Genomic DNA, 27,156 nt, shown 5'->3' with positions numbered 1-27,156 from the left:
AGACGGATAACGCATACGCAGTCGGAGAAGTATAATGTGGCCTTTAGTGATGCTAGTAGTGTTTTGGCATCAGAAGTTACACACTGGAGCTTTAAGGCTAATGCAGATACAATCTAGTATCAGCTCTGTTTGTTTGGGGTAATACCCACTGCAAGGCCTACTGAGCATTTATAGGTTGTTTTCCCCTGCTCCAACACACCTGTTATTCAAATAAATGCAGTTGTTATCAAGATTCAGCCGAGCACTGCACTGACAAACTGACCATTTTGAATCAGATGTGTTTGATGGGAAACATCTAAAACATGCAGGACAGAGTGTAGAGAGTGTCCAATTTGCCTAATCTCCAAATTTGCATGCTTTTGGACTGTGGGAGGAAAAAAAACAGAGAACCTGGAGAAAACCCACGCACACACACGGGGAGAACATGCAAACTCCATGCAGAAAGGCCCTGCTCGTGAACCTTGTGTCTGCATGGGAATTCAATTAATTCATTATAAAAAAGTTATTTTGGGTTGAGAACTTTGGCTTTTCTCCCTATGTCTGCATGCACTGTTGTTCTCCTCTTCGGTTGTGAGCTGAAATTAGATCACATTTAAAAACAGCGAAGCGTGTCGGGCTGAAAGCTAACTGTCATTCACAGTGTCAACGTCACACAAACAGAAACATGCGTGGGAGCTCTTCGATGGAATTTTCGTCAGAACATTCACCAGCATCAGTCGTTCGACCCAGATGTTGACTAAAAGGGAAAGAATGAGGGCGCACACGCACGCACACACACACACACACACACAAAGTCAAGTTAGAAGATAACACAAAGGAAACACCGCTGATCTACACATAATATTATCTACCAAGTGCAGACATGGAATCCTGAGAGTGAGATTTACTCAGGTGCCGACATCCTGAACAAGACCCGGCTGCCGAAGAGCACAGAGGTAATAAAAAATAATCATATACTTTGATAACAAAACGTTAGATATGATCAACTGTATTAGGAGTAATCTAGCACTTATTGTACCATTTGTTATGTCAGGCGGTGATTTTTAAAATAAGGGGTTGTAATGTGTTTGTGGTAAATTTGCTTTTTCTCTTAATCTTTCAAATTAGGCCAGATATTTATTTTAAGATAAACGCAGCTAAACACGTGTTTTTTTTTAGCATTTATGTTGAAAGCTTAGATTCTAGGATAAACTGTATTATTATTATTATTATTTATGAAGCTAGACATGTTTTTAGTGTTAAATCATCATACAGTGCTTTGCTTTGCTCTTGGAAAATGTCCCGTGGCACTAGATGTGCTGGTTTGATTTGAATTCAATTCAAAAATACATATTTATTTGGATTTATTTTAAAAAATGAGTTCTCTCTGCTCTTCTCTTTTTCCCCCTCAGGTGTTTCCACTTGCCACTCTCCTCATTAAACCTGGTTCATTGTGACCCTTTCTGTGCTTCCACATAGTTTTCTGCTCAAAGTGACCGTGTCCAGGTCACTCGTCTGTGAACAGATATACGGTGGGCCAGTGTAAGAACAGGTTTTGCATTTCCCCCACGATGACTGCCGGGCTGACAGTGGCACTCTTGGTGGCAGTGAGCCTCTCCCTACCAGGATTTGTCCACAGCTTCCTGCCACTCTTCACATTGGATAGGAATTCCAGCACTCACCTTGACATCACACGAAGGGCGGTGCTTCGGAAGACTGCCGAGGTCTGTCGGGATATCGCTGCCTCTGAGGGACGAGACTTCAGCCTGACTGTGAGTTGAAAAGCTGGAAACACTGAAAGAGACTGGGGAACACTGTGGTACATTTATATTGTTCTTGTTTCTGGTTTGTATTAATGTACAGAAGAGGATTAGAGAAGTCAGAATTCGGAGAATAAAGTCAGAATTCTGAGTTCCCTAGTTTATCTCAGATTTCTGATAATAGTCAGAAGTCTGAGTTCCCTAATTTATTCTCAGAATTATGAGTTTGAAGTCTGAATTCCTAGAATAAAGCCAGAATTCTGAGAATAAAGTCAGAATTCTGAGTTCCCTAATTTATTCTCAGAATTATGAGTTTGGAGTCAGAATTCTGAGAATAAAGTCAGAATTCTGAGTTTGAAGTCAGAATTCTGAGTTCCCTAATTTATTCTCAAGTCAGAATTCCTAGAATAAAGTCAGAATTCCTAGAATAAAGTCAGAATTCCTAGAATAAAGTCAGAATTCTGAGAATAAAGTCAGAATTCTAAATTTAAAGTCGGAATTCTAAATTTAAAGTAAGAATTATGAGTTTAAAGTCAGAATTCTCAGAATAAAGTCGAATTCTGAGTTTAAAGTCAGAATTCTAAATTTAAAATCAGAATTCTGAGTTTAAAGTCAGTATTTTGAGAATAACGTCAGAATAATGAGAATAAAGTCAGAATAATGAGAATAAAGTCAGAATAATGAGCATAAAGTAAGAATTCTGCGTTTAAAGTCAGATAAAGTCAGAATTCTGTGACTAAAGTCAGAATGTTAAATTTAAAGTCAGGAATCTGAAAATAAAGCCAGAATTCTAAATTTAAAGTCAGAATTATGAGAAAAAAGTTGAATTCTGAGTTTAAAGTCAAAATTACGAGAATAAAGTCAGAATTATGAGAAAAAAGTAAGAATTTTAAATTTAAAGTCAGAATTATGAGGAAAAAGTCAGAATTTTAAATTTAAAATCAGAATTTTGAGAATAAAGTCAGAATTCTGAGTTTAAAGTCAGAACTCAAACATTGTTTTCCTGTGTGGCCCTAATCCGCTTCTGTGACATGCGGGCCAAAGTTTTTACATTGTTTTTCCAGGGTAAACTCCCTAGTGGCATGTGATGCCGAAGAATAATAATAAAATTTATTATTAGCCGAGAAACAGCCGAGTCATTTAATGACTCGGCTGTTGGTCTTGCGGCACAAATGAAATCTATTCTCTGTTTCCAGATTGATGACGGCCTGTCAGCTGACAGTGTGCAAAGGGCCTGTTCTTCTACAGGTACCACTGGATCGCTCCTCTCCAGTCTCAGGTACCACACTTCCATTGCCGAAATGTATTACAGCAACGCAAAAGTGGATGTGGCGCTTGCCCTGAGTGAGAAGCACCATTTTGATGACGAGACCTTCCAGGGAGGACGAGATGTAATCACATTAGGTACTTTTTTTTTTTTCAATGTTCCATATGTTGAAAAGGTTGAAATAAGTTCATTTGCATCCACAAAAAAGATGCCGCTTCCTTTTTGATTTTAAGTTATCACACTTTTCATTTAGTGATAAAGGACAAAGGTTTTGAATTTCTCAGGAAGAAAGTTAAAAACTGACAGATAAAAGAATGGCACCGGACCAAGTTTATCAACAAGCACCTCCATATGGGCCCCATAAGGGTTATATTCGGGCTGACAATATGGGTCCCAAGCAGGTTTGTCCATGGTTTGCATGGGGACCTCATCCGTGTTTGCCCACTTCAAATCCATGCCCTTTCCAGACTACCTGGGTACGAAGTGGGTACTAAGTGGGAATTGGCTTGAAGTGGACAAATTATGCAGGTGCCATATGGATTTATTAACATGGGCCCCACATGGAGATGGACAAACCAGCTTGGAACCCATATTATCAGCACAAATATAACCCTTATGGGGCCCACATGGACATGCTGGCTGGGTTGATCCATTGGCATTATTGTGGTGGGTGAAGCAGATCCTCGTTTTTATTAAAGTAAAGATTTCAACGGTACACATTCCAGACACCAGAGTAGAACTATAACAAATAATGTGGCACTCAATTTTCACATCAGCTACACATTATTAATTCAAACATAGACCACATGTATACGGCAGCTTCATCTTGTGCCTCATTCTCTCTGTGTTGTCCTGTTATCAAGGTGTGGCTGCTGTTAAGGCCAGCGTGAAGTTGGATAACTTTGTTGCAGGGAGATGGATTCTCGGACAAGTCTGTCACACCCTCCAGGTGAGGTTGTTGATCGCTGTGATCGGGTGGATAGTGGTGTTTTGGAGCGGGACGGGAATGATTCAGATGTTACTGTGAATAATGTTTCATCTCTTCTCATGTTTTAAGGATTTCTACAGCCACAGCAACTGGGTGGAGCTGGGAAACAATGCTCCGTACAGTGCTCTCGTCACACCTGACCAACCTCTTGAGAATCTGGCAGGTGGGATATTGCGTTCAGGGTGGGGTTGTGTTTTTTTTGTTTTTTTTGACAACTCTTGTCCTCGTTTGAACCCTCAGTCATGTGCTTCATTGAGAAACAACAAGGCGCACTGTCACCTTATCAGTCAACCTGCAGGTTAAAGAAACATCCTCCCTGCTGTGACTCATACAGATTGCATAATGTCGGATACTAAAGAAAAAAAAAACATTTCAACACAAGCCAGTCAGTGTCCCCAATTGCACTTTTCCATTCCAGCTTTTTAAACATGAATCACATTGTAATATAACATAAATATTAAATATTTGCATATGAAATAGTTCTATATTTGGGTTTGGCTCAGGGTAGTATAGTTAGATTTTCTTCTATTAATAGTGTTGCACTATTTCCAAATGTATTCATTCATTCATTTTCATTTGTTTAATTATACATTTTGCAGGCGTAAGTGTTCCAACCTGCAGAAACTGTACGGGACAGAGCTGTGCCGACAACCTTCTGCCTGACCTGCAGCAGCAGGGGCTTCTCACTTCGGGCTACTTTAACATGTTCTCCTCAGAAAAGCCTCAAGGTAACGTGAACGAATTCTCTACATTCGCAAAATTGCTCTGCTATCTTGTGGTACGATGCCAAAAATAATCTCTCTGCCGTAAAAGGTAAATGCAGCCACGGTGGTTCATTTGACAGGACCAGCCAAAAGGACCCGGTTGGGGGCATCAATAAGGACGACATTGGGTCTAGTCATGGCTCACTTCACCACGCAGCAGCTGACTTGGCAGTGTTAGCCACTGTGGAGCTGCTGGAGGACATCAGACTAGCTGTTGGAGACCAGAACTTCCTGCGGTATGAGCCTAAAAGATTGAATAAATCACCAGTGTAAAACAGGTGTAAAAACTCCTTAGATCAGACAAGCGCAGTAGTACTAAAGATAATTTCAAAACAAAACTGGCTCAAATAGGATAAATAACCTGTAATCATTGTCTCTTACAGACTGATGGGCCTCTCCCAATCTTCTGTGCTGTGTTTCGTCATTGACACCACGGGCAGTATGTCGGATGACATCGCCGCAGCGAGGAGCGTCGCCTTTGGCATCATCGACAGTAAGAGGGGAACCGAGCAAGAGCCCTCTGCCTACATACTGGTACCTTTCAATGACCCAGGTAGGAAAACTGATGAGGAGTTCATTTTCTAGCGAGTGAAGTATTAGTTTTTACAGGAAACAGTACCTCTATAGTACTTTCTGTATTCTGTATCCAGGGTTTGGACCTCTGCTCGTGACGACCAATGCAGACCTATTTAAAGATAGCATCAACAAACTAACTGCAGCTGGTGGAGGGGACATCCCAGAGTTGTGCTTGTCCGGACTACAGGTGTTACCTTTTTTTCATTTGTTTTGGGAGCAACACACCATCACAATGTTATGAGACACTAAGAAATAAGGGTTCCAAAAGGGTCCATCTACAAGGGCTTAGGTTCTACCTGGAACCATCTGCTTCTGAAAACCCCTTTCTTCGGGAAAGGGTTCTTGGTAACGCTAAGAGTTGATCCACAGAACCCTTTAAAACCCCTTTCCTGAATAAAGGGTTTTAAAAAGAGTTCCAGATGCAACCTTTATAAAAAAGGTTCTACCTGGAGTTATTCTGGATTATTTTTAGTCTAATCATCTGTGTCGGCTAAAGCCCAATTTATACTCCTGCGTAAAGTGCTCTGCGTAGGCAACGCAGAGTCCTCTGCGTCGACGTACAGCCTGTCGTAGAGCCTCTGCGTCGTCTCCGACTGCACAAAATATTTTTTAAGTATCCGTCACTCCTTCAAGGGACAACGGAGACGGCAAGAGCTGCGATTGGTCCTCAGGACAGGCCACGCGAAGCTGCTCTGCAGTGCGCAGTGGCCTGAGGCGGAGCTGATCACCGCCGACAACGTCGCTGTCAAACTATAAATACGTCATATCTTAATACAGAAACCACTTGTTTAGACTCTAAATGGCCAATTTCTCGCCTCAAATTATCTTAAAACTGTGTTCCGTGACACAGAAAAGTGAGAAACGGCCACTGTTTCAACAACAACAGTCTTTCTCTCTCGGACGCCATTGCTCACTGTAGCCAAAAGCACAACAACCTTGCGCAGCGACCCCTACTGATCGGGTGGGAAATTGCAGCGCGTATCCGTCCACGACGCAGAAGTATAAAGGCTCGAGGGGTCTCCCAGGTGACGCAGTCGCATTGCACAGTCAGAGAAGTATAATGTGGCCTTAACACTTTTTCATGCACTGTATATGACTCACAGCTTGCCCTGACTGCGGCTCCACCTTCCTCTGAGATCTTTGTCTTCACCGATGCTCCAGCAAAAGATGCCCACCTGAAGAGCACCATCCTTGCCCTCATTGAGAGCACCAAGTCTGGGGTGGGAGTCAATCTTTATCATCTTCACTCTTCAAATGTCAACTAATTTCATTAAATATAGGATTACTATGGAAGCAGTTTTTGGGCTCATGTATGCGGCGCCAAGTTAACAAGTTTACACTCATACATCTAGGTTACTTTCCTGGTGACTGATGTTCGGGGAAGTCGACGCCGTCGCAGAAACACTCAGGGTGTGGCTTCACGAGTAATAAACCAAGCAGGCGTTCAGCTGTACCGTGACCTTGCTGAAGCTTCTGGAGGTCAGGTCATCGAGGTGACTAAGACAGACCTAACCTCGGCTACAGATGTAATCGAGGATTCCTCTGCTACGGCTGTGGTAAGACACTGCACCTGTGTAAATATCTATATGTATAAATGTGTGTTGTACGTGTACGGTTTTGAATATAAATGTGAAGTTTCTGTTTCTTCCTCTTTGAGGTGACAGTCTTACAGGTGGTGAAGAACCCTGGAACGCCTGACAATTTTACATTTACTGTTGACGGTTCATTAAAGAACGTTACTGCATACATCACAGGAGCCTCATCTCTCACTTTCAATCTCAGCAGCCCTACAGGTGTTGTTAATGCTTATGTTATGGTTTCCTGTATCTCAAGATTTTGTTTTGTGTGTTTTTCTTTTATTATTATTAATCATAATCTGTCTCCTACAGGTTTGTCTCAGAGCTCAAGTGAGGCCAGTGGTCCTCTGGCATCTTCCACTGCAACAGGAAACCTGCGTCGTTTAAGCCTTATCGCTGATAATCAAACAGGGTCATGGCAAATCACTGTTCACTCAAATAGTCCTTATTCTGTGAAAGTTACAGGTCAGTAACTTTCTTTACATTAACCTATTTAGAAAAAGCTGAAATGTTGTGACCCTGTGAACCAAAATATCATTTTTGAAACCCATGTTTTGATTCTGTGGCTCTGCCAATGAGTGGGAGGCCATTTCATGGTGACATAGTTCTTATCCTTAAAGCATAATCACCTTTAGATTTTAGGGTTTGTGGAATAATGAAGAATCCTAAGGTTGAGGATTGTTGTGGAAATTCTCTGCTGCTGCTGGTGAAGAATGAAATAGAGAACTTCTGCGGGCCGACAAGGTTTTATTTTCTTTGCAAGGAAAAGTCAATCTTCACAGGAGTGATCCTAGCTGGAGAAAGACCCAGAGCAACGTGAGCCCGAAACATTTATACCCGAGCAACTCCCCTTTTCGCATTCCTCCAATAGACAAAGGAGTCTGCCTTTCCAGGCTGTGTTTTCACACCACTTTGTCAACTGTAGATATCGGGGAGCCGACTCACTGCGGATGTTGTAGGAAGGTGTCAGTTCAGTCTAGACATCCTAATTACACAATATACAATACAAAAAAGGGGCCTGGTATCTGGTGTTAGAAAAGGCTCTAGCTTCTGAGACAAAGAAATTTAATTTTGCCATTACAAGATCGAAGTGGTCTAGAGGTGGCGTTTGGTTGGAATAGCTCTAAGATGCAGGTTGGGGCAAGACCATAATGTTAAGTGCCATATTTTGAAGTCAATTATGAATTTAATGGGGAGCCAGTAGACTGATACAAGAATGGTAGTGATATCTAATGTTTGTGAGGAGTCCAACTACTGCATTCTGTATTATTTGTAGATGGAGGGAGGGGAGAAATGTTTATTATGTTTAATTGTTCATCTGTGGCCACTTAGAACTCTTGAAAGCTTTGATTTGACTGGTTTCTGTGTGTGTATATCAGGTCAGAGCTCAGTGAACTTCATTTATAACCTTGTGGAAGCACACGAAGGAGCCCATGCAGACTTCAGTCTCAAGGAGGGACGTCCTCTCTCAGGTCTGACCGCGTTCATAATCAGCTTCATCTTTTTACACTTGTCCGTTGACTCTTCTCTATCTGTGTTTACATGTCACAATAAGAACACATCTAATCTTGTTCTCTCTTCTCTGTCACAATGTTCAGGTCGTAATGTCAGCCTCATGATCTCTGTGACAGGAAGTGACTCAGTGAAGGTCACAGGAGTCACTCTGTTTTCTAGCTCGGGGCCAACGGTGTTGGACGGATCACTACAGGCATGTCCGATTTTTTACATACCTTAGATCCGACTTTCACAACTATGACACTGGTCTCAAATGGGACAGCCCTTAAATGCAGATACGTCTTCAGACTGTAGGGGGCAGAATAACGCGAAAGCCGCGTCCAGTCTGTCAACTCCAAAAAAGAAGAAGAAGAACACATTTACGTCACGATTATTTATAAAAGATCTGTTTGTCAGTCAAGTTATTAGGTTGTCAGTTAGTTATAAGATGATACTCATACAAATACCACAACCACGGACATATTCAGCTTATTGAAAAGTAAACGATAACAAACGATCGCTTATCCGCACCGGCCGGTAAGTAATCCATAATATGGGCCTAAACTAAGATAATACAATGGTTTTCATAATTTTTAAATCTCTATTAACAAAGAAAATACTTAATTTGTAGCGTACTCGGTTCTCCTGCTTTCGGTGCCATTTTTGTTACGTGAAAACACGCAATGCATTCTGGGTAGCCCTTGCTCCCAAGGGTGGTCTCGGAAAATCTCAATATTGAGGGCCATACAACCCTTAAACTTGCCCCTCAACTTAATTTTTCTGAGAATCGGGACAGCACTTGCACTAGAGGGAGCACGCATTTTTGAGGTTGAGGGTTAAGCAAGGAATTGGAAATCACCCTTTGTCTTTTTTGACCACTGAAATTGACAACTGAAATATATATTGACACAGTGAAGAAGTTAATCTGACATTTTCATTTAGTATGCTGCAGTTGACTCTTGGGACAAAGAATGTTTTTTTCTCTTTCTGTCCACCGCAGGAACTGGGAGGGGGCAACTTCTTTGTGACATTCACTGGAATCCCAGCAGGCGAATATGTGGTTCTCCTTAAAGGGGAGGACAGCAGCTCCACCACCAGGTCAACAACCACCAGTTTCCAGAGACAAGCCTCCACTCGGATCAAGACCTCCAGCATTTCTCTTACTGTGAGCAAGTTCTGTTATGTGCCTCAATTTATCAGTGCTCTGCTCCGGCAGTTATAACGTAAAGGGTTTGTGCTTGATCCTAATATCCATACATTTCTTGCACTCTTTCTTCCTCTACTTTTCCAGACCCAAGTCACCAACGTAAACGTAGAACCAGGCTCCACCATCTCCGTCCCTTTCACAGTTGCCGCAACCACCAATGGGGTTTTCAATGACTCTGCAACTGGAACGTTCACAATACGAGCCAACAATGACCGCAGCTATGCGTCCACTTCACCCAGCACAGTCACCGTAGCGGCAGGCAGTGGAGGCATGGCCAACGGCACGGTGACCTTGACGGTGCCGAGCGGTGCCGCGTCAGGGACTGACGTGACCCTGACCATTGAGGCGGAGAACGCGGCTGACAGTGATATCAACTACGCTGTAGTCAGGTTTTCTGTTTCTGCTGAGGTGAGAGAGAAAGTTCTGTATAATATGTATAATCGTTGAACCCATTTGGTTAATTTTAGCATGTCAGCAACAGGCGGAGATGGAAAGTGACCGTGTGTCTGCTTGAGCGGCAGAGAATTATCACACGATGAGAGAAGACAACAAACGTGAGATTGTTTTTTAAGGGTTGGAGATCCTGGAAAAAACAGTTTGAGCAGGCGACATTTTGAATTAAAGCCCCCTTTCTTCAGACTTCCCTCTGACGCTACGCCTCTAGAGCATTGGCATTATTGTGATAATGCAATTACAATTGGGTTCTGAAGCGGATTTTAAGCAATACAGTAAAAAAAAAAATCCTCCAGCAAATAATCTTCTGGCTGGTCTTCATGTTGGAGCCAGTATTTTAATGTTTCCTATATCTCCTATGACACATTATGGTCATTCTATGTATTAAAGGGGTCATATTATACTCTATTTCTCCAAGTTAACCTAGTTCCCATGGTGTCCTAATGAACATGTCTGTGACATGCTTTGGTCAGAATATAATAAAGGATGAAGCACCACAGCAGTTCAATCACCCTGATAAAACTGCCCTGTACAGAACGCTCGGTTTGGTAGTATCTCTTTAGGTCCACCTTAAAAAAGAAGTTAAATGAAACTAAAGGGACAGAAAATCACATCAGCCACAGAGGCTACTGGGAGCTAACAGGAGTTAGCATTTGGAAAAGTGATCGTTTGCAGGCTCTAGCAGGAACATTGCCGTCATTATATAACATGTATCCACTGGACAGCTAAATCCTCTGAGGCTGGAAGTTTGTGTAGAACTCTGTGCTGCACTGTGGAGCCAAGAATAGAACTTTTCGCGGACTTCCGGTTTTCGGATACCTTCTCCAGCACTGTCGCGTGTTTTACGGACAAAGCGGAGCTCCGCGAAACAACGCATTGTGACGTCCCAATGAATGCGGAAGTCAACATTGCGCGTTTCATCTCCTGTAGCCATTCATTAATTTGTGGAGTAAGTGGTGCTTTTGGTTCACAATTAAAATACTGTTAAAATGTCAGTCACCGCTCATGAAATGATTTGATCTAGTTTTATTTTTCTCAGAGATTCCGCGTTATGTATTACGTCACCTCGCTCACCTCCGTTTCCCCGTGTGTCCAGGTGACGGACTTCACTCGCCCCGTGTGCCAGGAAGTCAGAACAACATCCAACTGCTCGTCCTCGTCGTCGTCGTCCTGCTCTTCCTCCCAGTGGGAATTTGTGGCTAATTTCACCGACGGCGTAAACGGCACTGGCATTGAGAACATCAACATACGCAAAGGGAACGGTAGCCTAAGTACAAACACAACATCAGCTGGGGAAGGGGGAGAGGACATTACAGTGGTTGTCTTCAGCGTCTCCTGCTGCACGCAGACTGTTGAGCTGACTGCTGTCGACAAAGTTGGAAACGTGGGGACTTGTGTGGGACAGGTTAGAGCGACAGAAATGACCACAGCTGCACCTGCACCTGCAAATATGACCGCAGCAAATACGACTGCAGAAAATACGACTGCGGCGAATACGACTGCAGCAAATACGACTGCAGCAAATACGACTGTGGCGAATCCGACTGTAGCGAACACAACATCCACGGGGGGCCACACTTGGAGCTTATCATACCATTTGTGGATCATAGTTCTAGTTTCTCTGTTTTGGAATTGAAAAAAAAAAATATGTGTGTGTGTATGTGGAAATATCCCATGAGTAATGGAGGGGGTACATGGAGACAAAAGAAACATAAACATAACAAAGAAAATATGATTTTCAAATAGCCTGATTAAATTTAGAAACTGATATATATATATTTATACGACATTATATTAGTGGTGTTACTGGATATAGTAGCGGTGAAGTTCATTTACAAGTTTACTGCGGCCTCAATGGCTCCAGCTACTCAAAAAAAAAAAAGGTGATTATTTATAGAGAAGTGTTTTCAATGAATAATGAATATAAACTTCTAATGTGTATTTGGTGGCAGGATGTTGTTATAGGGCTGTTTATGGACACGTGGTTTGTTTAACAGGTGCAGTAGTAATAATGACGATAGGCAATAAAAGTGTATTCTTTAACTTCTAGTAAATCTACATGATATATGACTTTATACTTCAGTTTACGCATCTACAAAATAAATAAAAACCGAGCGATCGCAATGAGCTTAAGTCGGAAGCTGCAAAAATGCACACTGTGGTTTTCATGGACAAAAAAAATAACAATGTTGCAATAACTAGTAAAGTTTAATTGTCTATTTCAGGAAAAAAAAAAAAAAAAGGAAAAACAATAATCACAACAAAGAATCAAATTTACCTCAGAGGGCAATAAAAATATAACAAATACAACAATAGTTAAAAGTGGAAGAACTAAGAGCAACGTCAACACTCGGAGTCTGTTCCACAAAGCAGGATTATGGGAAAAAAAGAGGAATAATCAAAAACTACAACCAGTTTTCCAGCTAACTCAGCGATCCTGGATGGTGAGACAGGCACCGGTCATCAGAAGAAGACAGCATGACAGCCTGGCCGAATGCATCGGGGGAAAGGGGGGATCACAAAATCAAAGTACAGCAGGTTTACTACAAGAAAAGAAACAACAACAACAACAAAAAAAAGCCAAATACCTTTTACTTAATATGGCGAGTAAACGTCAAAGCAGCCACCCAACTGAAAAGAAAAGCTTCGTTTCGTGTTAGAATTTGTACAAATCATTTTTTGCCTCGCAAAGGCACCAAAGCAAATGGAGCCAAAAGTATTCCACTACACCGAGGAGGAAAAAAAGTGAACTGATTTCCAGTATTTTTCAATAATGACAATGTCATAGATACGGTCTCGCGTCGCTCCTGAAGTAAAAACAAACGTTTAAATTGTGTCCGTGATGATGCCGCACTAAACAATAATCCTTCTCTGCTGAAGTCTTCGACCGCATTCAAGAAACCTACTCTATAAGATATCAATAACAGTATTTACAATACCTTATGTTACTCTATTAAACAGAGCAGAGCTTAATGTTACACAATTTTAATATTTTGGATTATTTTCAGCAAGCCCATGGGAGATCAAAACTATCCAACAAGAGCGATGATCAATACCAGAGTCATTATTATGTATAATCTATTAATTATAGATCAATACAGTGGGGCCACATACTGGTATACAACATCTTATCCTCAAAAGGCAAACACAAAAGCTACAGTTACAGATAAATATAGCTACAGTTCGTTCAATTATTATTATTATTTTTTTTATTTTTTTTTAACAAAAAGGCAAGTGAGAAACTGTACATAATATTAACAATATTTTTATGGCAAGACCAGTGAGGCCACTCTCTCTGACAATGCTCTCTTCAAATCACGACGCTGTAAATTACAGAACTTTGGTCCACACCGAAACCCGACAAGACTGTAACGTAACACATTCCTTCGTTGTCAAATAAAGTGTCAAAGACGGGGGGGGGGGGTAAAAAAAGTGCAAAATGCATTTTGCGCGGTAAAGTTAGAAAGGAACTGGCCTGGACAATAGAACATAAATCGACTTCCTCAAAAAGTAGCATATCGAGTTAGCCCTGTTACTTGAAAGTCTGATGACATAGTTCGATATGATTGTTTTTTTGATCCGATCAATAACAGGTTAAATGCGACATTTGAGATAAAAAAAAAAACAGTTACAAAACTAATGGAATGGAGTTTTGTGTTTCTTCCGCTGAAATATAAGAGATTTTCGTCGACACGTACGGAGATGGCGACGGAATTGTCGCATGCAGAGGCACTGAGTTGAAAGAGTAACCGTCGGCCTACGGCGTAATATTCTCTGAACATGCTTACGTTTCGCTCAAAATCTCCTTTTTAAATGATACGACATTAGCGCAGAGCTTCGGAAGTAAGCATTCACTACTTTCAAAACAGTTGTGTCACTAAATAAACTGTACCAATCCAGCCATTTATAGTATATATACATAACATACTATACCATAATATGTATATATGTTATGATCATTCCATGCAGCATATAGAAACCCTTTCTGTTGGATGGGAAAAGAGGGGTTTTCCATGAAACTACTTTCTGTCACCATGATTTGTTTCTCCTTTAGCCTCCTTGGTACACTCTTAGAAATGAAGTAGAACCATATAAGGTTCTTCGGCTTGTCCTCGTTGGAGAACCCATTTTCGGCTCCGGGTAGAACCTTTTGGAGGGTTCCACCAAGAATCTTTTTTAAAACCCTTTATTCAGGAAAGGGGTTTTAAAGGGTTCTCTGGATCAAAAATGGTTCTTACTGGAAACCATTAGTGTTACCAAGAACCCTTGAAAAACCCCTTTCTTCGGGAAATATTTTTTCAGAAGCAAATGGTTCCAGGTAGAACTTCAGCCCTTTGTAGAAGGACCCTTTTGGAACCCTTATTTCTAAGAGTGTAGAAAGTACAAGCCCAGCACAAACAATGGTTCACTGCAGTGGCTTCATATTATCACAGCCAGCACTGGCAAAACAAACAAAATATCAGCAATTCTGCAAATGCTATGCAGCTAACATAGCACATACTCAAGTCAGCTTGATGCATGTGCCATTCTTCGCAAATCAGGTCAGGTCAGTTGTTTTTTTTTTGTCACCTCCACTGTGCACTACGATGGCCTTATTCCTACACATGACATTTAAGCGATTTAACGGATTTAACAAAATTGGAATCACATTTATGTCACGTGACGTGTCCCAGCGTTAACTTCAGGCAACAGGAGTTTCCTTTAGCACGTTGACCTCTCGGTCAAGTTAGTCAAGATTAAGATATATGCAGTATTACAACTGGAGTTGGAGAAATGCTTCATTTACCAGTCATGCTAAAACCATGCACGCAGATTTAATATCAAGTTTGACTTAAATGTTTATACCGCTTATATGCAAATGCTTCAAGGATAATAATGTGTAAACATTCTAACAGTTAAGTAGATTAATATAGTCATACAATATTTGTATTGTAATATCTGTGGAGGTATAAAAGGTGGCCTGTTTGGCAATAAGCAGGGAGAGAACAGTGTTATCCCTGCTTTTGTGGGAGTGGGAGCCAGGTAGAGTCAGGGAGACCTGAGGTGTAAAATCTTTTGTACTGATTGTACTGATTGTACTGATCTTGCATCTCGTGTATACTCTGAGTTTGGGATGAAAAAATGATGACCACAGTCCGATCCACAGGCCACTTTGAACGCCTCTGGACGCAGTAGATTCACGAGGGGCACTTGGCTTTCGAGTTTAAAGCATTGGGTCTACTGTGCTAGTCTGTGTCATTTACGTCGCTTTTTACTTTCTAATGTTTGTCATTCATTTGCACACACTTGTCAAACTCATAAACACCACTGGCCCCGGTGGTGCTAAGGCAACTACTTCATAGTTCAATAGCACAAACGCAATCAGCTCATCTCATCGGAGAAACATAACTGAGGAAATATAACATAAGGTACAGCCACTCAACCAAAATAATATCAGATGGTCTTTGTTTTGATTAGACATCATAGGTGGTCGTTATGATAGCTTGACTAGAAGTCGGCCATGTCACGTCATAGTGGCTGAAACTACAGCTGCCTGGATGGTATCAACGACACGGATTAGGACTTCTATAGTGATTGTTCAAAATTGTGAAAAATCACTGGCTATGTCTGGCAAACTTGAATGTTTGGGCACTGGTGTTTGGAGGTTAAGGGGGTTGAGCGGAATGAGTTGAACGGGGGTGGGGGGGTTGGTGTCCCAAGGCTCCTTTTACTGTTCATCTAGCTCAGCAAGGTCAGAGTTGGAGGAAGGTGGCGTGGATGTCTGGATGTGGTTCGACACAGGCAGCGGGCTCAAAGTAGAGCCCTGAGGAGCGCCGCTTGGAGCAGGTTCGGGAAGGGTCAGGGTTTCCGGAGCGGACTTTTTGCGGGGCCGGTCCTTGGGGACAGAGAGGGACTCGGGTGCATCGGTGCACATGGGGGTGGTGGGGGCGCTGGCAGGGCCATTGAGGGCAAAGGAGGACAAGGGCGTCTCGCTGATGGAGATGGACGGCGGGAACATCCCGATCTTCTGGTTGGTGGCCTCCTGGATGGTCCGCTCGAACTCTCTCACTTCATCCATTGTCATGTCTGAATTGGAAAGAAATCAATTCAGGAGAGCGATTTTTGACAGACACACGAGGAAAACGACGGAAACTCAAGAGATTACCATAACCTGCCACAGGCATACTGAAAAAGACACTGAATTATCATATTCTTTACATCATGTATAACATATATATACACATTGACTTAATTTGGGCCTGAAGTCACAGTGCTTAAAAAAATTGGAGAGAGGGCAGGCAATGAGGTGAAGAAACAATGAAAAAAAGACACATACACTTCCTTTGTCATGGATCTCTATGTCATCCAGTGAAGATGAGTTTGTTGTGGAATGTTCTTGGCCCTCAAGGCAAACTTTAATGTTGGTTTTCTCATGCATTGATTTCTCGTAATCCCGCACATCATCCAAAGTCATATCTGGAAGAAGGGGGGGGGGGGAGGACATGTGGAACGAGGTTTGAAATGTTGGTCACTCCTCTGCAACGGCACTCCAGTTGACGGGTGGGGGAGGCGACGGTTTGGTGGCAAACATGCACTTTGTGAGTTTTTTACTGGATGTTAGATGATTAGGTTAAAAGTAAGAGCGCTTGCTTCCCATGATGCAGAAGGCAGAACACACCATGAACAAAAAAAAGCATCCACAATCCACACCAAAAGACGAAGTTGGAACATTGGAAGCGGAAGAGGCGATACTGGCAATCAAGGGTTCACCTATTCAACGGGCAAAACCATTGACATGTAAGACAATTAAGCATCAGGAAAGGATCCAGGCTGGTTGGGTTGTAGAAAAAGAGGGGAGAGAAATATAATGTTTCATGACAAAGGCAATGGGCAGCTTTCATGGCTCATCAAGTGCAACAAATTCAAATGTCCAATTAATCCATGTATTTGCAGGTTTGGTATATAATAAATTATTTTACTTAATGTTTAAGTTTTGACACATATAGATTTTCTTTATCATGAAACATTCAAGACCACGGTTAAACTGTTGTGTTTTTTGTTTATAATGCAGGTTTCACTGGAAACAAACAGCGACGACCATGCCTGGAAACTAGAGTGCAGTGTTTGTTATTAGTTGGTTAGTGCTGACACCAAGAGGATCCATGCTATAGGACAGTGTGCGCAGGACTGGCAGGGACATAAGAGTTTGATGCAGGAGTGATTTTTCATGCATACTTTACAGTCATATAAATGAACAGTGATCACACAACAATATACAGAATATGGGCAACTATGAGTCAAAGAAACAATCTGAATTGTGTATTTGTTACATGTTAAAATATTGTTAACTATGCAGAAACCATTAACTTTTACTTCATTTCAAGTTAAGTAATGTGTTGATAGATAATATTTATTGGATTACTATCACTTTCCCCAATTTGAACCCAAGTTCACTTATTTTAACTTCACACTAATTAAGTAAATTGTTGGCGTGGCGTGTGTACAGCGGGACTGAGAATTGCTGACGAGCTTACCGATCCATTCATCCACCCACGCAAACGCTTGTCTGTGTCCCAGAAGCAGCACATCACGAATCACCTACGACACAAAGAAGAACAGTTACCGTCACGACTTTCATGCTATTTTTCGGATGCCCAAGCGCGAAAACCGTTGGCCCTGGCAACGAAGTGCGAGGAACCTATCGTTTCTGTTCATCTGGTCATTTTTCTCCGACGTTGCGCTCAATTTTGAGGGGGTTAACGTGCATAAAAATGCTTGAAATTTGCCATGGAGGTCGGGTAGGCAAAAACATGCGATAGTGGCATAGGGCCCCAACCCGTGCCTAGCCCCAGGGCTCTATTGCACCCCCAGAAGTCGGGCTATGGTCAGAGAAAAGTAGCCCGATCTGGACGAAATTTGGTGAGTGTGTTAGGCTTAGTCCAAATTTTCTTGAGGAATTTTTGGGACTATTTGACACAAGATAAAGTGGTCAAATTTGCATAAAATGCTATTTTTTTAAGTCGCACATAGTTGTTCCAATTTAGACCAAATTCGGTACAGTTGTTGCTCTCATGATTTCAAAGAAATTTCTAATGTACTTTCATGAGCTCCGCCCACCCAGAAGTCGGCCATCTTGGAAAAATGACTAGTCTATGCATTTGAAGGAAGTACTCCTAGCACGTTCGAGCTAGCCCCGCCAAACTTAGTACATATGTTCTAGACAAGTTAATGATTAAAAGTTATCAAAACTCATCAAAATAACTCAAACGGCGTGGCCTCAGTGCTCCAACAGATTTTTTCCAATCTTTAACGTGAACAGAACTACATGATATTTCTCACAGTCATCAAATACGATGAGTCCATTGATATTTAATGATTTATTTTGAATTATTTGTTTGTTTGGTTTGTTGTGGAACAGATTCATTGTGGCTCAGCAACGCCATGCTTTTGACCGAGCTGGGCACCAGAGCTTAAGGGATAACTCCCTGCCCTTCAAACCCAAACGCTCAAACAAACAAGTTCAAATCCCAGTGGGAACATCTTTCCGAGTTCTCTGTCCAAGCACATGCAATGTGAGGACTAGGCATGTTGCTCATTTTGAGCAAATATTGGACATTGAGTGGCATTGAATGCTTGTTGTTGTGTGTTGTTGCGTGGAGCGAGGGCCCTTTCATGACTTTTTGTTTTGCTTTTGAATGTCACTCTGCGTAAAATGAAGTTACCTAGACATCCCACCTATGACCTCTCACCTTGTGAACGAATTGCTCCACTCTTGTCTGCAGACCCCACACCTCAAACTTGACGGTGACCAGTTTGTACGAGCACATGATGGGGTTGTGGGTGTCTCTCCAGCCCTCCTGAAGGATCCCCCGTGATGTCTTCTCCGATTTGAAATACCGCAAGTCCTGCGAGGAGGGAGCATGAGCGCAAGCGTTTAATATCACCATAATTAATCCAAACCTTCAGGCATCGTTGTTTCTGCGCCCCAGTGGAGACAGACTTGAGGGAGGGCCTAAAATTAGTTGCATGACTGTGCGCCAGTATTAAATACCATTCGCATTATCCCTCCGGTCCTTGGAGAATCTCTATCCGAGGCTCATTAGAACCGAGGCAATCTGTTATCAAACAGCTATGAAGAAAATGACTAGCTCTCTCACGTCGAAGACTGTGAAGTATGCAAAAGGTTTTCAGACTGCAGCGGAACGGTGGATGAGACGCGAGACGCATATCAAGCGAGTGCAGCTGCAAATCAAGTGGAATCGAGGTTTCTCAATTCCCCAATGTTTGCACGAGAGCAAGTGTTTGGGCTTCAACAACAAATTCAACAGATAATAACACAACAATAAGCGTGCTCGTATTTTGTTTGTGAATATCATCACTGGGTAACTACAGCATGTAAAACACTTTCAAGACAGAAAAAAAACATCTGAGGAAGATCAAACTTTAACGACTTTGTCTTTTTGTGACACAAACCTACTCACCTCAGACTCTTTATAGTAGCGCTCCGGGATCTCATCGTAAGCGATGTCTACAAAGCACACCTCCCTCTCTTGATCCTTTAGCTCTGTGTCGAAGATCTGAAAGCAAAAAAACACATGGGTTTTGTCGATCGAGGGGGCCAACAAATATTCCATTTATTTGGAATTCGGCACATTATACTGTGCTTATTGTGTGTAGTTAGCAAAACAAGCACTTCCTCAAAGGGTAAACATAATGTACTAGTCATTTGGAAAAGCCACCAAACTGTAATTGCCTACACAAACATTAGGGGGTGCTCTATGTCCATGTCTTCAGTTTGTTGCCAGCTCAACTATACAGTGCTGAAAGCAATCAGTGTGTCACATCCATAATGTTTAGTGTTTTTTGATTTTCCCTATCTACATATCCATCTGTCAACTCAATCATAGTCAGTCAGTCCATTATTATGACGCCAGGGTTGCGGTTCCTTTTCTGTCTGTGTGTGTGTGTGTGAGATGGTTTGCAGGTGTGCATGCTTGGGTGAATGACAAGTGTGTGTGTGTGTGTGTGTGTGTGTGTGTGTGTGTGAGTGTCTCGGTGGATCCTGGAAGCTGATTGGTCCTGCACACAGGAGGTTCCAGTATAAAGAGGCCTGATGGTCCCATGCTGCAGCGGACTTCACTTAAACCACTCACACTGAGATTTTAAACTAGTATGTTTTACTTGTTTTCGGTGGTTTGTTGAGAGTTGGGAAGAGGGAGTCTCCACGTTCATATTGTGATCAGATTTTCCCCTAGGCATAGTTCTAACACCATTTTAAATTACCCTGTCACAGAAAAAAAAGGGGTGTTTGCAGCTTAAAGCTCACATAGAGTGGTCCTGTTGCACATATATGTTAGTTATGGAGGTCTACTTACATACATTAACTTGTTTTTATGGTCAAAAACCTCCCTAGTTGCTGTAAACGAGGCGATAGAAATCCTCTTTTCTGATGATGTTCCCCAGCCGCGAGATTTGAGACTCAACTCTCTCACCCAGAAGACAGAGTCTTGTGATTGGCCACTACCCGGAAGTACACCCGCTCTCAGAAGCGCAGCTCCCCCCTCTGGAAAGGTGGATGCACTGCTACTCATTATCTAAACATTGACTAACAATGTTTAAAAATAGCTTCTTAACGACTCCCCGCCGCAGTCCCTTTTATGACTGACCCGGAGTCAGAAGACAGTGTCGCTCGTGAAACACCTCCACAACGGACGTTATTCTTCTTCTGCGGTTCAATGTACGCAACCGGATGTGCCCGGACTAGTGCCCGGAGCAGGACAATCTGCTGTTCAAGAGAAACCGGTGTTTACGTAACCGGACCGAGATCTCGCTGAAAAAAACAGCGTTAATTGGAACTTCCGGTCTAGGTCCGCTTTAATTTGAGAGATTCCTAATTAATTGGACTAAAGGCTTGTTACAAACAGATTAAACAAAGTGGAAAGTTGTTGTTTTTGCTACTCAAAAAGGCTGGTCTCTGATTTTGAAAATCAGAAATTCATTCCCCAGTAGGCAAGGAGCAGCTTTTAGTTATTTTAAGTAATACTGTGACTCTGCATCCTGTGTCATGGCCTCACTATTATACTTTCTATATCCTGGATATATAAACATCATGGCGAACACAGCCATTTGCCACCCACCTACACAATTTCCCCCCTCTTTGCAGAGAAAAAAACACAACTTTTAATCCACTTTCCTTTGCCTCTCATCATCTCTCCCTTTTAAAAGCGCAGATGCGCAGGCACAGTAGAACTGATATGTCAGCATGCATAAACGCCACCAAGCGACACACGAAATGGAGACTGGGATAAAGAAAGAAGGAGAGGGGCAGAGATGGATGAGAAAAGGGATGGGTGGAGAAAAATCCCCTAGAATAAGAGGAGGAAAAAAGATAAAATGTCTGATCAGACCTAAGAAAGAAAGGGATTCTGCAGTGAGCATGTACGCGTCACTTTAAATTAGTCCACTCTCTCATTGGATGCATTCTGGTAGTCGGTTAATAAATGATTTTCAAGCAAAGCAGAGCTGAAATGGATGCAATGTGTTAAAATTAGGGAAGCAGAAATCATTTATGCTTGGGGGATAATGAGACAACACCTTTTGAATGACTTCTCCGTTGATTTTAATGGACACTAACGATGCCAGAAGTGGTTTAGTAGAGTGACAGGGTGAAATGAAGACAAAAACAATGCCACAGCCAGTAACAGATGTCGTCTTTGTTTCCACGTTAGGAGCATATCGGGTAATTTCAGTCCCAAAAATGACCCCAAAAGATTAATTTGTCACTGCACAAAACAGCACAGACAAAGCACCTTCATTATGTGCTTAATTGCAATCATGCAATAACTGAATATAATTAGACAAACAACTGTTTCAGCAGGATATTGTATGAAAATAAATTGTTAGCATTTTTGACACTGGAAATTATCTTTCTATTAAAGCAGGGGTTCTCAAAGTTTTGATACCTGAGGGCCAATTTAGGAACCCAACATTGGACTGAGGGCCGCCAAAGAAAAAAAACAGGAAAAAAAACAGAAAGAAATCCCCTTTGTACTAATTTTAAAGTAATTTAAGCGTTCATATAATAACGCTTTATAATTTACTGGGTAATTACCCAGTATTTTGGCCATTGTTCTTACCTTCTAATTACAGGTTAATACCAAGTAACACATTTCTGTTACCATATATTTACTGGGTAAATAGCTAGTAATTGGGGGCTGTAGCTACCTGCTTATTACCAGCTTATAACACAATAATACACTAAAATTCACCATATAGAAACCAGGTAAATACCCAGTATTTTTGTTTACACTTATTTGTCTGTATCCAGTAATGTCCAATAAACATTTAACAAGCTTAGTAGCTCCTGGATTATCAACTGTAATTCATTGTGGGCCGGTAGAAATGTTTCTGCGGGCCGCCATTGGCCCCCGGGCCGCACTTTGAGAACCAATGCATTAAAAATGAGTAATGAGTGACTTTCTTTCGTCACATCTGAAGGTCTTTTCCAGGAGACTTCTGCTCTTATAATAGAATAATACAATCTCTCATGTGCTGCCCTGTCACGTCAAACAAAAACAAGCATGAGCCTAAAACGTCACTACATGTTTTAATGCACACTGACAGTCCCATTTATGTCGCTCTCTGCAATTTAGTACAAGGCAAACTATTCTGACTCACAACACACTCGAGCCAACGACCTCTCATGAAACATTCAAACCAAAGTCCCTCAGAGTCTGAAGCAAAATCCAAAGACTTGTGGCCGCCCACACCACCCCGAGCATACTTCTTCACTTATTCACTGGCAGCCTTTCCTGTGATTACAAATTCCCCTGCAAAATGGGGAGTGAAAGAAGAAATAGAGTGAAAAAAAAAAAAAAAAAGTACGAAGACAAAGGCCCAAATGAACGGAGCGATCCAACAAGGAGAGCGTTTTTTTTTTTTGGGGAAGATTCTCTGGGCTCTTGTATACTTTGGCGCTGAGATGTGTTGGGATTGAATGCAAGGTGCTGTGAGTCGCCAAATCCTCCGGGAGGATTTTAGACACGTAGTTTTTGCAGAGGGCGTTTTTTTCTACCATTATGTGATACTTTGCTTCATATATTTCTGTACGAGAGGCATAGGAGACAGACAGCAGTGATACATTAAGCTGAGAGATTTGTGTGGGAGTTACAGCCTGACCGATTCATTGACTGCGACTATGAGCTAATATACATAATTTATACCAAATGTTTGTGTGTGTGTATTTGTATATGTATATATATATATAATATATATATTTATATATTTATTTATATATATATATAAATATATATTATATATTTATAAATATGTATATATATGTGTACATATATATATATATATATATATATATGTGTCTGTGTGTATATGTGTATATGTATATGTGTGTATATATACACATATACATTTATATATATATATATAAACATATACACATACACATATACATTATGTATACATGTATATAAACACATATACACATATATGTATATGTATATATATACAGTATATATACAGTATACATACATAGATGTGTATATATTCACATACACATATACATACATAAACACATATATACACATATACATATATACACACACAAACATTTGGTATATACATTATGTATATATATATATATACATATACACATACACATATACTTATATACACACACAAACATTTGGTATAAATTAATCGCAGTCAATGAATCGGTCAGGCTATAACTGCCACACAAATATCAGTATGTATACATATATACTGTACATATACTGTATGTCAAGAAAATGAAAGGGTGGCAACAAGGTATGTTTGAGCAAGTCTTGTAGGTAAAATCACCGTCTGAAAAGACAGAATATACAGAATATATTTGTTTTCATATAACAATATTAATGTAAGGCCCCGGATCAAGAATGGATCAGGTAACGGCAGTATTGAGACAGTGCTGCCACCAACTCCTAAGCCAAATCTATTTAATTCGTATTCCCAATATGACAAATCTGCGTCTGATACTTGACTGTTCCCGCACAAATACACACACTGTACTCACATTGTCATTGCATCCTTTATTGTCCTCGTATTTTGTCTCTATGTGGATGGAAAACTTAGGCAGGAATGAGCACTGGGGATAAAGACAGAAAGTAAGCAAGTAAATAAACAAACAATGACAGGGCTATGACAGTATATTCATTTTCTTTTGTCAGAGAGTGACAACAGCTGTCTTGTGGCATGAAATGACACCCACACACACATAAATGGACACAATATTAAGTGTCCTGTTTCGCCCTCTCTCCCCTATGATCCCCACACCCTAAAGCAGCAGTTCCACCTTATCCAAGGTTCCCACACCTTAGCTGATATCAAATTATTCCATCAAATTCAAGGGCCAAAAGGTGATGACACAGCAACATGTAAGATCCGCTTCCACCCGTGGTGTCCACTTTTATCGATTTGCAGCACGCTCTGCATCTGGACAAGTGATTGTCGTTGCGATCTCGGGGCAAACCGGTCTTTGCTATTTTCTTCGGTGAGCCAGAGATGTTGGAATTTGCATTTCCCAGGCAATCGTGTAATGTGCTGTCCCTTGCTTAACATTTATTGCCATGCCATCAAATCTCATGTCAACAGCGGACAGAGCGGAAGCAATTGCAACTTGCAATTGCAACTTGAACAAACGGCGTTTGTTCTGCATAGGCCTAGTCCAGGGGTCTGCATCCTGCGGCTCTAAAGCCTCATGTGGCTCCTCAGCCCCTCTGTAGTGGCTCCTTCGAGCTTTGAAGTAAAAAAAATGTCATGGTTTTCACACTTTTTTTAAATTGTTTTTGATATTTTGTCCATCACTTCCAATTGAAAAACCTCCCCCAAAAGCACATTAAAGTAATGTGTACATGAAGAAGTCCCGTCCCGTCTTAAGATCCATGTACTTCTAGATCCATGCAGAGTTTCTCAGACATAAACTGCATAAAATTGTACATAAAATTTAATATCAAAGTCGTTTTTATACACTTGAGAGATTGCGTATCAACTTGCGACAAACTGTAGTGCTTTAAATATAGTATATATGTGTTAAAAAAAAAGTGATTTAATCTGAATCTTAATTTTAAGGATCAAATTCAGATTAATTTTATTTGGGTGGAGAGGGGACAAAAACGGCTCTTTTTATTCTAAAGGTTGCAGACCCCTGGCCTAGTTGTAACAGTAAGGTGGTGTCGTAACACCCAAGGGCGCATTTTCATAAATAGCAACTTAATTTTCTCTTGCATAAAAAAAACTTGCAAGGGGCCTTGAATTTGTGTTCAAATTCACAAACTTTCAAGAATTTCAAAGACCCTCTGGGAACACCGCTTATCGTACACAAATGGGTTCTCAAGACTGTGTCTGCTCATGGCAGACACTCAAACACTCAAAATGAATTGTCACGAACGAGAAATTGCAAAAATAGTGGATACTTACAGTATATTCTAGAGAGCGAGGCGCAGGATGTCGTCAGATCAGAAAAGAGACAAAACAAAAACAGTTAGGCTTCAGATTAGAAATTCAGATTAGAACCCGTACAAATGAATCATTTTAATGACCAGATTGCAGTTATACACTTTAGCGTTAAGTAAAATAAGCGTTAATATAATGTAATTTAAGCGTTAATACAATAACGCTTTATAATTTACTGGGTAATTACCCAGTATTTTGGCCATTGTTCTTACCTTCTAATTACAGGTTAATACCAAGTAACACATTTCTGTTACCATATATTTACTGGGTAAATAGCTAGTAATTGGGGGCTGTAGCTACCTGCTTATTACCAGCTTATAACCCAATAAAACACTTAAATTAACCATATAGAAACCAGGTAAATACCTAGAATTTTTGTTTACACTTATTGGTCTGTGTCCAGTAATGTCCAATAAACATTTGACAAGCTTAGTACCTCCTAGATTAAAACTATCAGCTGTAATTCATTGCGGGCTGCCAGAAATGTTTCTGCGGGCCGCATTAGCCCGTGGGCCGCACTTTGAGAACCAATGGTCTATGGGGTTTAGGTCTGGTGAGTTTGCTGGACAGTCAATTACACCAACACCATGGTCATTTAACCAACTTTTAGTGTTTCTTTCAGTGCGGGCAGGTGCGAAATCCTGCTGGAAAATGAAATCAGCATCTTCAAAAAGCTTGTCAGCTTCTAAAGGAAGTGCTCTAAAATGTCTTGGTAAACGGGTGCAGAGACATTATTTGGTTTTTCAAAAACAGTGGACCAACACCAGCAGATGACATAGCTTCTTCACGACTCCCCGCCGCAGTCCCATTTATGACTAAACCGGAGTCAGACCCAGAGTCAGAAGACACTGTCGCTCGTGAAACACCTCCACAACGGACATTATTCTTCTTCTGCGGTTCAATGTACGCAACCGGATGTGCCCGGACTAGTGCCCGGAGCAGGGCTGTTCCGGAGAACCTTTGTTTACGGAACCGGACCGGGTTTTTTTCAGAGATCTCGCTGAGCCCGAGATTACAATAAAACACAGCGTTCTCAGCAGTGGCTGAACTGATAGTTTTGAACCTCCAGGGCTTCTTAAACAAGGTAATGACGCAGATACACACTAAACAACAGCGTTAATTGGAACTTCCGGTCTAGGTCCGCTTTAACTACTTCAGTGTATTAAATGTATATAATGCACAAGTTTCACCATTTGAGTCGAATTACTGAAGTAAATGAACTTTTCCACGATATTCTAATTTATTGAGATGCACCTGTATGTCAGTGTGGATTTGTATGAAAAACACTGTAAAAAGCCAGTCGGCTGTGACATGGTTTCATCTCGATTGGTGTCATCCTGGCAAACTAACAAAAAGGTAGCAGACGAGCCGTGATGACCAAATATTCTTATACATTGTGTTTTTTCCAGCCCTTCTGTGTGTATCTACTTCTTCAGAATGTAAGGCTACACTATCGATTCATGTTGAAAAAGTCCTCTTTCCTCGTTTGTCTTCAGGTCCTTGACCTTTTGCATTCCATTTAGATTTTTGCTTACAGGGATATAAAGCCTCTCCATTTCCAGAGCTGCTGTTCAGTTCACCTCTGGATCCCCGTGTGTATAAATAGCC

The 27,156-nt window shown here is 41.2% G+C and overlaps 2 protein-coding genes across 2 annotated transcripts in view; one reads left to right on the top strand and one right to left on the bottom strand.

Moving 5' to 3' along the window:
• Positions 1-1,550: 1,550 nt before the first annotated feature.
• vwa10.2 (von Willebrand factor A domain containing 10, tandem duplicate 2) lies at positions 1,551-12,071 on the top strand (the record flags this gene model as incomplete). The annotated part of the gene is made up of 18 exons (XM_083905669.1): positions 1,551-1,751; positions 2,936-3,143; positions 3,870-3,955; positions 4,064-4,157; positions 4,594-4,722; positions 4,808-4,994; positions 5,142-5,311; positions 5,409-5,521; positions 6,438-6,554; positions 6,687-6,890; positions 6,992-7,127; positions 7,224-7,376; positions 8,291-8,383; positions 8,510-8,619; positions 9,406-9,570; positions 9,697-10,020; positions 11,162-11,509; positions 12,063-12,071. 18 exons carry the CDS (start codon positions 1,551-1,553, stop codon positions 12,069-12,071), a joined length of 2,847 nt encoding a protein of 948 aa, XP_083761795.1.
• A 3,701-nt stretch (positions 12,072-15,772) lies between these two features.
• The window catches only part of LOC310941243 (cytoplasmic phosphatidylinositol transfer protein 1-like), a gene marked incomplete at its 3' end in the record, with an annotated part of 75,390 nt that continues 64,006 nt past the window's right edge, over positions 15,773-27,156 (bottom strand). Inside the window, exons 4-9 of the mRNA XM_083906377.1 lie at positions 25,513-25,520; positions 24,110-24,181; positions 19,527-19,622; positions 18,795-18,950; positions 17,580-17,643; positions 15,773-16,131 (exon numbers count right to left, since the gene is read on the bottom strand). Coding sequence (XP_083762503.1) covers positions 15,773-16,131; positions 17,580-17,643; positions 18,795-18,950; positions 19,527-19,622; positions 24,110-24,181; positions 25,513-25,520 — 755 coding nt within the window. The remainder of the gene's footprint in view (positions 16,132-17,579; positions 17,644-18,794; positions 18,951-19,526; positions 19,623-24,109; positions 24,182-25,512; positions 25,521-27,156) is intronic.

Source organism: Microchirus variegatus (assembly GCF_963457635.1).
Source record: "Microchirus variegatus genome assembly, chromosome: 19".
Lineage (NCBI taxonomy): Eukaryota > Metazoa > Chordata > Actinopteri > Pleuronectiformes > Soleidae > Microchirus > Microchirus variegatus.
This window is presented reverse-complemented; position numbering and strand designations above follow the sequence as displayed.